This window comes from Pyrgilauda ruficollis, unplaced genomic scaffold (genome assembly GCF_017590135.1).
Source record: "Pyrgilauda ruficollis isolate IOZ18807 unplaced genomic scaffold, ASM1759013v1 scaffold41, whole genome shotgun sequence".
Classification (NCBI taxonomy): Eukaryota; Metazoa; Chordata; class Aves; order Passeriformes; family Passeridae; genus Pyrgilauda; species Pyrgilauda ruficollis.
Window position 1 is genome coordinate 2879966 of NW_024525601.1, and position 16232 is coordinate 2896197.

The window sequence follows — 16232 nt, forward strand, 5'->3', positions numbered from 1 at the left end:
ATTCAGCTCCTTTAAATTACAGCAATTTACTTTGTATGCGGGATTATTTAAATGTGTTTTTTTTTCAACCTTGTATCCACCCAACAGCTCTGAAAGGTCTTAAAGTTCATACCTTTGACCTCTGTTGACAATCAGAATGAGACGTGAGTGCTGATAGATTGGTTAATAAAATGCTGTGGAGCTCTTCTGTGAGTTAATGGTATTATGCCCATGCAGCAAATCCCCAGTTAAGAACAGGTGTAACTTTTGTACTTTGCAGCATCCAAAGACAGATTTCAGGCAGCACATCTCTGTTGAATATTGTACTTAATCTTTGTATTCATTCAGCTTTTCATGTTGGATCTTACTAGGTAAAGGAAGAACTAAGTTTTTAGACACTCTTAAAAATTAAATCCCCCTGCAGATAATCTTGCATATTTTGGTTTTGGGTTTGTTTTTTTTATTAATGTGTTTGGTTTACCCTTTCAGAGGAACAATAGTTTGGGATTTATTGTTCTACCAATAAGAAGATCTTCTTAGTTTTCTCTTAGACCTTGTTTTGGTAAAAAATGAAAACTCTCTCAGACATTATGGTAGAAAAAGCTTTTGTCAATAGACAAAATGTTTGTAATGAATACTAACACATGCTGCTGCTCATGCCCTAACTTTGGAACTCTGCAAGCTATTTTATAATGAAAGAACCATATTGTTTCCTATTAATTTTGTTCCAGTATTTAACACATCTACTAGGCATCCAACATCTTGTATTAAATTGAAAATGTTGGGAATTTTTTTTAATACTAAGTAGGTTTTTTGCCAACATATGTCCTTACTTGACAGAAATACTGTGTAATCCCAGTTTTTCTAGAAACATCAAATATCTTGTATAAATGATGATAATACTTCTGATTAATTTTTCTTCTCTTTATTCCCTCAATTATTTGGTTATCTGAAACAATTGATTATCTTTTGGAATATTTTTTATATTTTGTTCACAAAAGCTATGAGTTCAGTAGAGCCCTATATGTTTCTAAACATTGGCATTATTAGATAACAATTTATTAATAGTATTAGCTTTTTAAAAGAAAAGACCAGTAAACTGTTCATTGTGCCAAGAAGATATACTTTACAGCTGTGTCCTGGCAGGGTGACTGAAATGGTGTTACACATTGGCTTGCTAAATCTCTCTGAAATGTCGTGTTGCTGTGATTTGCCAAATGGATTTACAGCCAGATTTTCTCTTCCCACTTTCTGTAGCTCTGGATCTATGGGGAGCAGATCATTGTAAGTTTTCTCATTGGACATAGTAGATTTAATGTTATTATACTACCATTTTTTCATGTTGAAAAGCAATGGTAAAAACCCACTTCTTTTGACTAAATATGTGGAAGAAAAATAATGCATTTTAGATGTGATGGCAGGTGCTACTTTGAACAGAGCAATTGGTATTAAACAAAAGCAAAAGTTGCCCTCCGAAATATTTTTAGACATCCTTTAAGATTTGGTGTTTATTATCTAATGTGGCTGCTTTGGTTTTTTTATATTCACAGGTTGTTTGGTGTCACTTCTCTTACTCAGACAAACTGCTCAAGCACTTGGATGATCATCAAAAATCAAGAGTTACATTGGTATCACCACGCTAACCCAATCTTACTGCTGGTGATGTACTACACCCTCGCCACTCTCATTCGTCTCTGGCTGCAAGAGCCCATTGAAAGGGTAACTTCCTTCTCTCTTCCCTTCACTAATGACTGGGAGACTGGCCAGTGCAGATGCTCACTAACAGAGGTGCAAAACTTCAGGAAAATTAAGGGAAATAGGAAGTGCAAGGTGGTACTTTGAATTCGGTCTTTTCACTAAGTTTCTCCAAAGTCTGATCTAACATGGATATTATTCTTAAAATCACCAGGACAGTTATGCAGGGAATGCAATGGAAGAGCATTAATGCGTTGATTTGGAAAGCAGGTATTGATATGCAGTAGTGGCTGGACTTGGTTGACTCAGTGATCTTAAAGGTCTTTTCCAACCTAAATGATTCTGTGATTCAAGTTTAGGTGCTATCAAGTGAAATGCCAGCACCTAAGGCTTACCTGCCAGAACAGAGCTAGGATTTTGGCACAGGATACAGTAAGACAAAAGACATATTTGTAATTTTATCACAGATATAGAAAAATTTTCTTAAAACCTTTCCTCCTGTGTGCCTGAGTGAAAAATCCCAGCTTTCATTTAAGAGCAAGAGAACAAGGAGAAAAAAAGTAAACCTGTACTTCTTCCAATTTCAGAGGAAAATGGGTATATGGGAACCCAGAGGTATCTTAAAAGCTTAGAAACTGAAAGTATAAAAAGGATGATCCTAGGCATTACTTATATTAATTTCCTGATCCTCAGAGACCTGATGGGAGTTTTCAAGTTGAGGTTTAGTAGTGCTGTAAACCGCAATGAAAATACTCATGACTCTGCTGTGAATTAGTGGAGTTTGTAGAGGCAAGTAAAAATGCTGAAGGTTTTCTTATTTTAAGGGTGTTTCTTCATATAATGGATAATGTAACTGTTTAACATTTAAAAAGGCAATCAAAATACATCACCTCTGAATTGAGATGTCTGGTATTTGGGGATTACATATATAGAGCTTCAAAAGATGACCGATGTCAGAGCCATCTCCCTGAGCTATTAAAATATTGTGTCTTAAGTTTCCAGAAATCTTAATACTATCTTTTCTGAAGTCATATCGTTGTGGTCCAGTACCCTCTGGCATTGGGTATTTTTAGGGTCTTTTTGGTTTTTTTCTGCAGCTGCAGCTTCAGGAGGCTAGATTTTTTTTTTTTTTTTTTTTTAATGAAACATTAGATTTCCAGATAATAATAGGATTTTAGCACTGGGGCTGTAACTAAAACTTCACATTTCACAAACTGCTTAGTAAAACCATGAGAATTACCCTCAGAAGACTAACCACATGTGAAATGCAGTTAGTGTGAGCTGTGTGATCTCAGCAAGTCTGGGAATTGATTTCCAGTACCTGTGTTGTTTTCATCCAACAATCACCATCTAAAAGTTTGGTGTTGGACCTAAGTTAGTTGCAGTACTTTTTCAGTGGAGAGAAGTAGGTCTTTCTGTCTAGGAGAGAGAGAAGACTGCAATTTCCTCCAGGGACTTGAGAGGAACTACAGTGGTCTTGCCTGCAGTTCTTTTTTTTTAGACTGCTTGTGGTGTCTGAGATAGATATTCCCATAAAATGCTAAAACCAGTCTCTGAGAACTGCCAACAAGTGAAATTAGAGATGCTTTCCAGGCAGTTGAGCTAGAGTAAGTATTAAAAGACATTAATTCAAGAAACACTGATGTCAAATTCATGGCTACATGAAAGGCAATACCAAGTCCTGGCACTCCCGAGGGAACTTCAGATGCCAGGGAAATGATGCTTCCCTCCAAAGATAAATGGATGCTTTGAAAAGGGGACACTGTAAAGGAAGAAATATCCATGCATTAATGCTTATTTCTGATGCACAGGATGTTAGTGGTGCAAGTGTTTGTCATTAGAAAGAGATGCTGAGATTTGCAAAATTTACTGTATTTTCTGTATTTTGCACACATCCTCCTTATATTTTTGGTTTTTGGTGGGTTTTTTGGGTGTTTTTTTGCCTATATGCATTTTGGTTTTGTTTAGTGGTGTCATAGATCACAATTTAAAATTTCTCTTACTAGCTTTTCTCCAGTAGACTGCATTCTCAGTTTTTTAAATCCAGAATAATTCTAGGTTTCATTGAAGTGTTTTTAAACTTGTATAATTGTGGTGCATTTGATTCATTATGGAACTAAGTATATAACCTTCCTTTTCAGTCCTCAGTGATTTCAAAGTTACTCTGTATTTAGGTCTCACAACTAACCTACCTGAAGTTTAATAAATGGCAAAGACAAAATGCTATGAGGCATTTGGTATAAAGAAGTTGTTCTCTATATGGTGCTGTCCTGTATAGTAAGAAGTGGCTCATCCTAGGAATTTTGTTCAAAAAAAGCTCTTGAACAAAAACTGTTTTGAACAAAACAAGAAATAAGTACTTTTTCAGTCTAAAAAGATAACATAAGCTAAATGTAATACTGGTGTAGCAGATGCTAAAAGCAGAGTAAAACATGTAGACCTGATGGGTTTTTTTTTCCCTTGTGTGAATTACATCTTGGGTAAAATTCCTCCTGGACTGCAGCAAGAATTGTCTTTGAGACAGGCACTTTGAGACTGTCTCTAAATGCTGCAGGTGATGAACAATTTTACAGAAACACCTCCCACTTCAAATCTTGAGTTTCAGGGTTCAGTTTTTTGTGTGTGCACAATGCCAAAGCATGGCATGCATGAAATTTCAGTGTATGTTCTTCATATGGGATTCTGAATAATTCTTACTCATGCAAAGTGGCTGTGGCAGTCGTTGGAAGATTTGCTTTTCTTATGCTTGCTGTTTTGGATCCTGACTTGTTCTACATTGAGTCTTGTGAAATTCTACCTCTGCAAATAAGAAAAAGCAATCTGTCTCTGGAGATTTCAGCTCACTGCTAGTAACTGCTTGTAACTGCTAGTGCTGAATATATGAATAGAGCCCATTCATTCTGTGCTGTGAGTGGTAAGTAATAGTGCAGGAGCCAGCAGAGCTACAGCAGTTGAATTTAGAGTCCTCTTATAAATTTTTTATAATTGTTTGAATTAAAAGATATTTAAGAATTGCTGAGGAAGAACTGAAAAAATCAGGCAAGTCAAAGGACTCTCACAAGCTCTGCTTGTGTGACTAGTATTGTGTTTTCTGACTTTTCTTCCTCTTCTGAGAAAGAGAAAACAAGATTTCCCACCCTTCCCTGTTGTGTCTAAGGCTAAAAATATCTTACTGAAATAATTATGTGTGTCTTAGGTCTTTTGTATTGTTTTTGTCACCCTGGTGCCAAACTAAATGCCTTTGATAAGCAGTTCTTTATGGTTCATATTTATATTAAAGTTTCAAATGGCAGTGACAAGTATTTTAAGCAGAATCAATTTATTTCATCTTACAGTTTTGCTAGGAAGGCCCTTTTACTATCAAATATAAATATACAATCATATGTGAAATGTGCTACCATTTCCTCTGAGAAGTGAAATTAAATTAATAATCATTGCTTATCTAAGTCAAGTAAAAAATAGGACCTTGCTGCTAGGATTGGAATGAAGAAAGTTTCAAAATGAGCTGGGATGTTTGGATATCCTGTTCTCACGGGTAGCTTTGCAGACCTCTGCCCAACACCCTGATTTATTCTTCTATTACATCAGAGGATTTTGCCTAAGCAAATTTTGCCTAAGCAATGAGAACAGTTGCCACCAGCAAGCTGCCACTCAGGAGGAACAGTGCAGGAAGAGATCTGGTAGGGCTCAAAAAGAAGCTGTAACCTACTGTGGTTTGCTCTCCTCCTCAGCTTAGTGATAAAATTTGTCATCTCAGATGGACAAATAAACCACATGGATTAGAGACAATCACAAAGTCATAGGACAGTCCAGACTGGAAGGAATTTAGGAAGATCATGTAAAGCAACTTCATCTCACAGCAGGGCCTCAAATTAGATTTTCCAAGGCCAAATCTTGCATGGTTCATTGTTCCCATGGTGGAGGAAAAAAAATATATATATATATACACGTGTATATATTTTTTAAATTAAAAAAAAAAAATTATACTCAGAAGGTGTTTCCCTGAAGCAAATGTCCTTAGCCTCCTGTTCTATAACTATGCCTCCCTATGAGAAGACTATCTTTGTCTTCTCTAAAACTGTAATTTTATTGCTGTAAATTGGAAAAAAATCATGATTCCTGCATCCTTCAGCTTCTCCAAGCCTCTAATCATCTTGACAATTCTCTGTGGGATCTTGTCCAGATTTTCTGCGTCTCTCTTGAACTGGGGATGCCAGAATTGTGTGGCAGGTAGGGCCTGACACTTGCCAGGCACAGTGGAATAATCACATCCCTTGATCTGCTGGCAGTACTCTGGCTGATGCAGTCCAGGACGTGTCTGCTTTCCTTGCTGCTGGAGTGCAGTCCACTGCTGGCTCTTTTTCAGCTTGCTGTGCACCAGAGCCTATTCCACAGAGCTGATTCCCACACAGTCTGTCCACAGCCTTTATTGTTATGTGGGTTTATCCCAGCTGCAGGACTTTATCTTTGTTATACCTGGTGCAGTTTTTGGTCTCCCATCTCTGGATGGTGAGTCTTTCATCTGGCCCATTTACCTCCTCCCAGTTCACAAATTTTGTCATTCCCAATTTTTGTGTGAGTGCAATTCTTTCCTGGTAGTTTTGAATAGGACTAGATCTAGTGCCAGTCTCTGAGAAACTCCACTCATGGCAATCTACCTTTTTATATTTGAGCCTTTACCCTGCTTGGAGAAAGGAGCTAATTCTCCACCCATCTTGTGCTCCATTTGTCAAGTCCTTATCTTACTAGCTTGTCGACAAAGTCATTATGGAACAGTGGTCAAAGGTGCTGAAATAGCATACACTGCCTTGAAAATTAGACATTGTACCTTGTTGGTTTTATATTTTATGTATTTGTTTATGCTTATGGTATGATTATATGGTAAGCTAAGGTAGAACATGGAGGTCTGTGTAATTCTGGTGTCATGTAACCAGCAGTTACAGAAAAGCTGTCATTGTTTCTGAAAATGTCATCTCAGAGTCATCTACCATAAACCAAGTGTATTAGCCACTAATGGTGGCTAATTATGTTTAATATGGCTAATAATGGCTAATTAGCCATTAAAGGTGCTTCAGACATGCTTTGCAGAGGGAACATCAGTTGGGGGTAAATTTCACTTCCTCTGTGAAGATTGTGTTTACAGAGCTACAGCTAGTGCTATCATTTGTTGTCATTTAGCAGACACCTGATGAAGAGAAATCTGTCAGCAGGGAAGATGACAAAGAGATTCCCTGCAGCCCAATTCCAATGACAGCGGAGAGGAGACGCAGTCTGTGGTATGCAAGCCACTATACAACTGATGAGAGAAAAGTAAGACTGGAGGGGGAAGGGTCTCTGCATTACACAATTACTTTGAATTAAGGGAAGCGGTGTTACATAGCTTGTGAGTAAGATCTCCATGTGTGATTATAGAAATCAGAGAGAATATCTGATTAATATAAAAATCAAGGCTGCTTGGCAGAGTAGGATAGGAATATATTTTGTAAAAATGAATGAAACAAAACCAGGAGCCAGTGTAAGGATGTAAATGAAAAGCATGCTCTATGTTTTTGGCTTCCACATTTAAGAAGTTAGGACGGCGCTTTTGGCTTAGGGCCATTATCTTTGAGTAAACCAGCTAGAAAGTCTGTCAGGGAGCTAAACCTGGTGTAAAGATCTGATCTGCCTTGTAGCTACTAATTAGTGCTGTCTCTGGTGAGTGGGGACTGCCAGGTTATCTTCTCCTCAGCGCACTGGTGTCCTTCTTGAAGATACAAAATAAGACAGTTTAGGCAGCTGTGTAAAATATCCTGGAAGGGTCCAGCTCTCTACCACCTGTCTGCACCAGCTGCACTGCAAAATTTCATTTGTTGACTTATTGTCAAATTTGGGACATATGAACATTCATATATACTCAAACCACATATACTCAGGCCCCGAGAAATCTGCTATAATAAGAGTAATGGGAAATGAGCTGGCAAACGGATAAAGTATTGTATTTTATATTTGCATCACCATTTTATTGCAACTATTTTTATAATTGTAGTAATTCTAATGATTGTTTAAAAACTTAGTTTTTAAGCATCAGATCATTAGAAAAACATTAGAAAGCAGTTAATCAGTATAATGCAATACTGATTAATTTTTTGACTTAGTATCCAAAATTTCAATGCAACATTCTCAGTTCTTGTTTAAAATTCACAGGAACATACAGTAAAATTATGTCAATGCTATGGCACACTGAATACAATTTTATGGTATTGTACAATTCTGCTGACTTTTTAAGATTTCTTTCTGAATTTCTTGGTGCAAATCTGCAAAAGTCAGCATATATGCATGCACGTATTCAAGAAGTCAAACTTACTAATGCTTGAGCTGTGCTTCTGTAATAATTTGTTCTTGCATTGCTTTTTGCAGCTTCTGTCAATGACCCAAGATGAATACAAGCCATCGGATGTTAGTATACTACTAGTCTTTGTAATTTTGCAATTCTTCTCAATGTTTGTAAATACAGACAAGGATACATACAGATAAAACCTTAGATGACAGTTGTAAAACTTCTAGATTTATGGTTAGCCTGCCATTTACCCTATAATATTGATTTCCTAAATGTAATTGTCTTCTGCTTCCTTAATAATTTCCCTGAGAAACCATTGATTGGTCACTTGAAATTAAGCTACTTGTAATAGTACCAACTGGCAAACAATCTTTGTTATTTCATTGGGTTTGAATAAGATATCAAAATATGCTTTCTAATGCAAGCCACCTTTAAATTTGATTTAGTTTCTTTGCTATATTTTTTTTATTTCATTCGTGTTGGAATGCTGAGGCCCTTAAAGCATGACCGACAGCACATATGAGTTCAATTTACAGATTACAGAAAATACAAGTCTTTATTTGATCAGACAGCAAATGATCCATTTATCTTGACTGCTATAGACCTTAGCAGACTCTGAAAGCAGAAATGTCCCCTCTGTTTAGCACACAGAGAAGAATGGAGATGAAGATGGATTTTAGAAGCATCCATAGCCTAATCTAAATGTGCTCCACAGTCTGTACTTGGTGCAGCTGGATATGACTGAACATTACCCAGAAACTATTCTGAAACAGTTCACAGGCTGTTGCACGTGCCTGTGAATAGTTTTGACAAGCAAGATATGCTCCTGTCTCACAGCCTGAGCAGAAGTCAGTCTTGAGCATTTATTGCCATCACTAACCCATTGCATGTGAATTTCTGCCAATAGGAAAGTTATTGATGATTATGATTGCTGGAGCACTTATCCAAACAAACAAAAGGGCTGCAATTGAAGGCACAAAAATAAAACAATGGAAGAGTGTTGAATTAGCACTACCAAGTAACAAAAATGTGCAATCAATAACAATGATTACCACAATGGTTTTATTAACAGCTGCAAATATAGATCTCACCACTAATAATTCAAATTGGGGAGTCATTTATAGCCATTATTTTAATAATGGAAATATTTAGATGTGAACTGAAGTCTGAAAATGCTGATGTAGTAGTTTGTCTAAGAAGAAGGATGAATTTTTTGGTTACTTCTATTGGTATGACATAAAAATCTAACAACAATAAATTTTGGAAACTGTTCTGTGTTACTTTTGCATGCAACACAACTATAACAAATCAGTTTCTTGGAAGTAACTGCAGCTGCTTGTTAGCCTCTTTTAACATTGGCACTCCGAGAGTAGCAAAACACAGAAGTAGGAGTCCCACTCTCTAAGAGCCACGGTGAACGCAGTGCCTCTCTCCGGTGTCCTGGCAGGTGCTGCTGGTAACAGTGAACGGGAGCCCTGCTGACTATCACACCATCCACCCTGCACTGCCACTAGAAAATGGTCCAGCCAAAGCAGACATGTACTCCACACCACAGTACAAGTGGGAGCCCTCGGATGGCGTGTCAGGTAGTAAATTGCCTAGGAAGTGTCATTTTTTCCATGTGTTTTTCTTGTTCTGTATCTCCAGTCACTGCCTCTAGCATTTCTTGTCATTTTGGTAAACTCTTTGTCCTGTTAAAGTTAAATAACTGCTGTCAACTTGCAATGATGGATACCCATGTGACAGTTTTGTAAACTGGGCTCTAGGTGTATACCATCCAAAATACTTTGCCCACCAACACAGTGATTTGAAGTAGCCATCAGAGTGATTGCAAGCAAAGTAATTTCAGGAGAGGATGCATGTACTATCTTTACACCAGCATGGAAATAAGAATTAAGAATGTAATAATAAGAAATAAGAATTTCTTTTTCTACTTAGAAAAGGAAGAGGAGGAGGAAGAAGAAGAGGAAATTACTCAGGAGGAAAAGGAAAATGTTAAATTACATGCCCTGGTCTCTGTGTTTCAATTTATCATGAAACAAAGCTACATTTGTGCTCTGATAGCTATGATGGTAAGTACTAGCAACAAAAAGAATGCTGTTGCTTTTATGAAAGTGTCTTCTCCATGTTTTTCTGAATGTAGTCTCATTGGTTGGTTTTCAGCAAGTCTTTGTATCAGACTTAAAAAACATCAAGATGGTGTCTGCATAATTTTGAGCCCATTTTAGGTTATTAATGTATAATTCCTAGGCCTCTTACAGACCTTTAAATAGGACAACACGTTTCCAGGAGTGGGAGCCCCAGGCTTTGTTGTCTGTTGAATAGCAGAAAACAACTGTGTCTCAGTTTTCTATTGATTCCCAAGTTCCTGCACAAGCAGGTTTGTCACGTGTTTGCACCACTCAGAAATTTACCTGTAAAATTAATATATGTCATACTGATACAGAAAACTGTAAAATTATGGTTCCTAATTCAGGCAATGCATGCATTCAATGACTCTGAGAAGAAAGGATCTGTAAAGCCTGGTTTCCTGTATTGACACAGAAAGATCTCAAGGAAAATACAACTTTGTGCCAAGGCAGACTTTCATGTTGTTTTACTTATTACCCTTCTTCTCTTTTTCATGCTGTTGCTTGTTTTTAAGCCTACTTGTTGCAAATACTTTGAGCTGCATTATACCAAGGTTTCCACATAATGATTAGATGTCTTTCTATATTCCCAATGCAAGCTTTGCTTTTACTGTTTTGGAGAAGTTTCAACTATGATGAAATTAACCATAAAGCTTCTTGGCCCAATTTTGCATTAAAAACAGTAAAACAAATTACCTTGGCTGCCTCTCATTTGCATGAAGTTTCAAACTTTATTGGCTGTCTTTTAACAGAAAAAATTTCCTCTGTAAATAAGGAAGGCTCCTTGTGCAAAATATAGATCGGGATTGATGCATTCTGAGATATTAGCAAGTAGTTAATTTCATATTGACACAGTAACTTTTTTCCTATTTTTTAAACCCATGTACTTCTATGATCTAAGGATCATAGAATGGTTTGAGTTGGAAGGATCTTAAAAGTTATCTAGTTCCAACCCCCCTGCCTTGGACAGAGACACCTTCTACTAGACCTGGTCTGCATTTCCCTTTTAATTAATTCCCAGGGTTATAGCTCTCAATATAAAAGGAGACAGTATATTTTAAAAACTTACTTGTAGTTTAATGCTAACTTTTATCTTCATGACATATTCTGATTTTATATGATCCAAATTAATTTATGACTTTATTTGTGGTGTGCTCTAATGGAAATTCCATTTATACTACAGCCAAAGACAGCTCAGTATAAGCTATTTTCTCATACGAGGATGGAGAAGTAACATATCAGTGTTTTCACGTACCCTTAAAAGACACAATTTCCTGGAGGGCCAAGCTAACCTGATAGAAATATTCCTAATGTTTACAAATTTTTTTTTTAAATTCTTTATTGACAGTTGCTCCACAGTTATAGCAGCAGATATACAGCTACATTTAGTCCTAAATCAATAACACAATGTAGATAAAAACACTTAAACCCCTAAATCCTTTTCTTCAGTGTTTAATAGAGAAGTTTTCAAAAACAGAATTCTGAAAGCTGCAGAAAATGTTATGTAGTTGTGAATATTCAGGTAATCTACCACAGTTACTGTAGACTAAACATTCTTCAGATTGGGTGGGTGCATACCATAGCTTTCCATTTTAAACTGATTCCACAAAAGCTAGAGCAGTATTGAGTTAATGCTGTTTTGTAATGCTGTCAAAGGCCTTCAATGCAGTACACATTGATTCAGTTTTGCCATTCCTACTCTGAATTCTTTGCTGCTGTTTTACAAGAAAAATTCTGTGCCCAAACTTTAATCTTTATTTTCCATCTCTTTTAATTTGGTGTAATGAGAAGCAATGAGTCTGCTTACAAAGTGCAGCTAATGCATCAAGGGTTTGCCCTCAGAATACTTTCTGCATGTTCTCCAAGGGGTTTATTTTAGCAGGTCCAGTAGGTGATTAATATGGGTGAGAATCTGATGAAAATGAAAATATGCACTGAGTAAAGAACTGTAAATGAAGTGTAACTGGAGATCTGCATCTGTGTTGTTCCTGAATGCATCTGTGGACATTTTTCCTCTCTTTCCTCCTTTCACAAGGCGTGGAGCATCACCTATCACAGCTGGTTGACTTTTGTGTTACTTATCTGGTCTTGCACATTGTGGATGATTCGGGACCGAAGGAAATACGCCATGATCAGTTCACCATTCATGGTTTTTTATGGAAATTTACTGCTAATATTACAGTATATATGGAGTATTGAGCTCAAGAATGATGAACTTCCTCAAGTATCTGGTTTTTTAGAAAGAAAGGAACCTGGGGAGCTGGCATCAAAGGTAAGTGTAACAAACAGCTGAGATTTACTTATGAAACCACAAAATATATTATGATAAAAATATGGATCTCTTGACATTTCTTTAAGAGTACATCCACAGTATTGAGCAGCAATTCTAAAGTAAATGGTAAGTCATTAGAAAGAGTATTCAGAAAACTGCTTTTTGCATATTAAGCTAGTACTAGAGCAAATGGTTCAGACACCTTTTAGGTTTTCATGATAATTGTGTAGAAAATACTTGGTGGATTGAAATTGCTCACTTGTTTGGTTTTATAGACTGGACTCAAAACCAGATATTATTTGATTCTCTAGATTAATACCCATGGGATGTCAGATCTGTCTGTGACTATGATGGCAACTGGAACTGTGTTGTCATTGCATTTTCCAATACTACTCAGTCCCTAATGGTTTGGCACAAGCAGCAGCACATGGTTGTGGGTGGCTGAGTTTTAATTCTTTATCCTTACACCTGAATCAGCACAAGTTGAAATCCATTTTAGGTTAGAATCAAGAGAATTTGCTGACCCCAGTGCATGATAGATTTTTTTTCTTTAATGTCTTGAAAAAGCATTTTGTTCTGCAATTTTTCTCCTGCAGAAGGGACTGAGCAAAAATGATGTTTTTTCCTAGAGCACCCAAGAGGGGCATCTCAGGGAGTGCATCTAGTTGGCACTGCTCCCCTTGTGCTAAGTGGATCACTTCCCTTGTGACCCCTAATTACAATTTAAGTTGATTCTGTATGACATCTTCCTTGTTGGCAATACCTTTTGGACAACCATTTCTGGGTCTTTAATGCATTTGAAAGTTAGTCAGTGCTGTATTATTTATCTTGTAACAGTGGGGCTAGTTTGGTAAGAGGGATAAAGCTCAAGGGGTTCTGCAAGAGAAGTTCTGCATTTTTTTTCAGTGACTTCATAAATCTCTAAGGAATTTTAACAGTCTTAATACTTCATTCATTTGATATTATTTCTTATTGGCTATATCATCAAATATCTTGTCTAAAAACAGATGCTGTCAAGAAAGGAAGCTGGTGTGTGTATATGGTGATTTGGCCACACCCATAAAGCCATTAGGTATTTAGTGGGTTTTTTTAGGCTGAATTACATGCACTCCATAACTTTCACAGAATCACACAATAGTTGAAGCCAAAAAAGACTTCTGGAGGTCATTGGTCCAACTCTCAAGCAGAGCCATCTAGACTTGATTGTCCAGGACCATACCTGGATGGCTTTTGAATATCCCTATGAGTGGAAACTTGTCACATCCCAGGGCAACCTGTGCCAGTACTCAATCACCCTCACAGGAAAAAAAGGGTTTCCTGATGTTCAGAGGGAACCTCCCATGTTTCAGTTTGTGCCTATTGCCTCTGGTCCCATCACCGGGCACCACAGAAAAGAGTCTGGCTCCAACCTCTTCACACGTTCCTTTAGATATTTATAGACATTGAAAGAGATTCCTCCCGAGCTTTGTCTTTTATATCCGAGAGATGTTCCAGTCCCTTCATGGCTATTCAGCTGGACTCTCCTGTATATCCATCTCTCTTGTACTGGGGTGCCAGAACAGGGCACAGCACTCAAATGTGGCCTCACCTCACAGTGCTGAGTAAGAAGAATCACCTTCGTCAACCTCCTAATGCAGCCATTAACATTCTTTATCGTAAGGGCACATTGCTGGCTTACTTGTAACTTGTTATCGACCAGGATCTACAGGCTGTTTCTGCCAAACTACTCTCCAGCTGGTCAGACCCCAACACTTAATGGTACATGAGCTGGTTCTTCCTCCCCAGGTGCAGGACTTCATTTCGTTGAATGCCCTGATGTTCCTGTGAGCCCCGCTATCCAGCCCCTCTTTCCTGCCTGTCGAGGTCCTGCTGGATGGCAGCATGACCCGCTGGTGAATCAGCCACTCCTCCCAGGTGTGTGTTATCAGTAAACTCAGTGAGGGTACACTCTCCCCCATTGTCTGGACCAAAAATGAAGATGTTGAACAAGACTGGGTTCAGTACTGACCCCTAGGGCACATTGCTAATCATGGACCTCCAACTAGACTATATTCCACTGATCACTGCCCTCTGACCTCAGCGGTTCAGTCAGATTTCAGTTCAGCTCACTGTCTGCTCATCCAGCCCACACTCCATCAGCTTCCCCCTGACCGCCTTATGGGAGGCACTTTCTGTCTGGAGTCTAAGTAAGAGACACTGTATGCTGCTCTCCTCTCATCTACCAGGTCAGTCATTTTATCATGAAAGTTTATCAAGCTGGTCAAGCATGACTTCCCCTGGGCAAATACACTCTGACTATTCCTGATGGTTTTCTCATCCTTCATTTGCTGGGAAATGTTTTTTTAGGATTAGCTTCTCCATCACATTAGAATCACAAAATGGTTTGGGGTCAGCAGGGACCTTTCAAGATCATCTAGTCCAATCCCCCTGTCATAGGCAGGGACATCTTTCACTAGATCACATTGCTCAAAGTTCCGTCCAGCTTGACCTCAGACACATCCAATGATGGAGCATCCACAGCTTCTCTAGGAAGCCGTTTCCAACATCTCACCACTATCACCCTCCGAGGGATTGAAGTGAGGTTGTCCAGGCTTGATCCTTCATCTTGAACTTCTTGAAGATAAGAGTGACATTTGCTTTCCTTCAGCAATTTTCCCATCACCACATTTGATGAAAGGTCGTTGAGAGTAACCTCTACTAGTGACACCAGCCAGCTCCTGGGCACATCCCATCAGGACCCGTGCACTTATGTAGGCCCCCTTTCTTTAAATATTCCCTGATCCAAGCCTGTTCCACCAATGGAAGGCTTCCTTGCTTCAGACTTTTCCATGGTGTCCAGGAACTGTGTTTCCTTAAGGCCAGTCTGGCAAGCAAAGCCTGAGACAAAGAAGGCATTTGGTACCTCAGACTCTTCCATGCCCTGTGTCAGCAGTGGGCCTAAATTTTCCCTAGCCTTCCTTTTTCTGCTGAGGCATGTACAGAAGCAAATCTTGTTGCTCTTGACATGCCTTGCCAGACTCAGTTTCAGGCCTTGACTTTTCTAACCATGTCTGTACATGCATGGCCATTCTGCATTTCTCCCAGATTACCTAGTCCATCCTCCATCCCCAGGCAGAGTCTATGTATTCCAACCGTGCTGCTGTGCAAATCCCAACTTCACCTTTACTTCTTTCTGGCCTGTGCTTCCTAAAGAGCCTGTAGCTCTGTATTGCAAATATTCAAGGCATCACACCCTGTCTCTCTCATCTGTACAAGACCACAGCCCTGCAGAGAGATCTCTAATTGCTTGGGTTTGTTCCCCATACTGCAGGGCTCAAGTGTACAGGCACTTCAGAGGGGCACCTGACATGATGTTTTCCCAGAAAGAATCTGGCAGGTTTCCCTGTAAGGCTGTGTTGAAGTAATTGCCTTGCTTATATACAAATGCTTGCAGTGACCCTGCATAAGCCCTGTTTTGCTGATTATGTATTTCCTTTTGTTCACATCATCCCAGGCACCCTTTGCTTGTTAACTTTGTCCATCTGTCTCTAGTAGTTTCTCTACTAGTAACTCTGTACCCACCTTTATTCCTAATTTAAAGTCCTTTGAATAATGGTCCTTTGAATTTAAATGAAGACTGGGTACCGTATTCTGCAGAAAGAAGAATAGAAGTGTACTGTAATTCTTTCTGCATAAGTGTCTGCATGCTATTTCTGTTTCCTGGCCTGAAAAGTAGATAAAATCTATAGTGTAAAAGGTTACTAAAGGCATTTCTTTGGTCTGCAACCCTTCAAGATTTTCCTTAGAGCCAGCTCTGGCTCTGGAAATGCTATGTAGAACAAGGGAGTAAATGTGGCATAAA

The 16232-nt window shown here is 38.4% G+C and overlaps 1 protein-coding gene across 1 annotated transcript in view; it reads left to right on the forward strand.

Moving 5' to 3' along the window:
- The window catches only part of PIEZO2 (piezo type mechanosensitive ion channel component 2), a 290144-nt gene that overhangs the window by 187852 nt on the left and 86060 nt on the right, over nt 1-16232 (forward strand). The window contains exons 8-13 of the mRNA XM_041477660.1: nt 1530-1698; nt 6853-6984; nt 8071-8109; nt 9438-9579; nt 9929-10062; nt 12155-12391. Coding sequence (XP_041333594.1) covers nt 1530-1698; nt 6853-6984; nt 8071-8109; nt 9438-9579; nt 9929-10062; nt 12155-12391 — 853 coding nt within the window. The remainder of the gene's footprint in view (nt 1-1529; nt 1699-6852; nt 6985-8070; nt 8110-9437; nt 9580-9928; nt 10063-12154; nt 12392-16232) is intronic.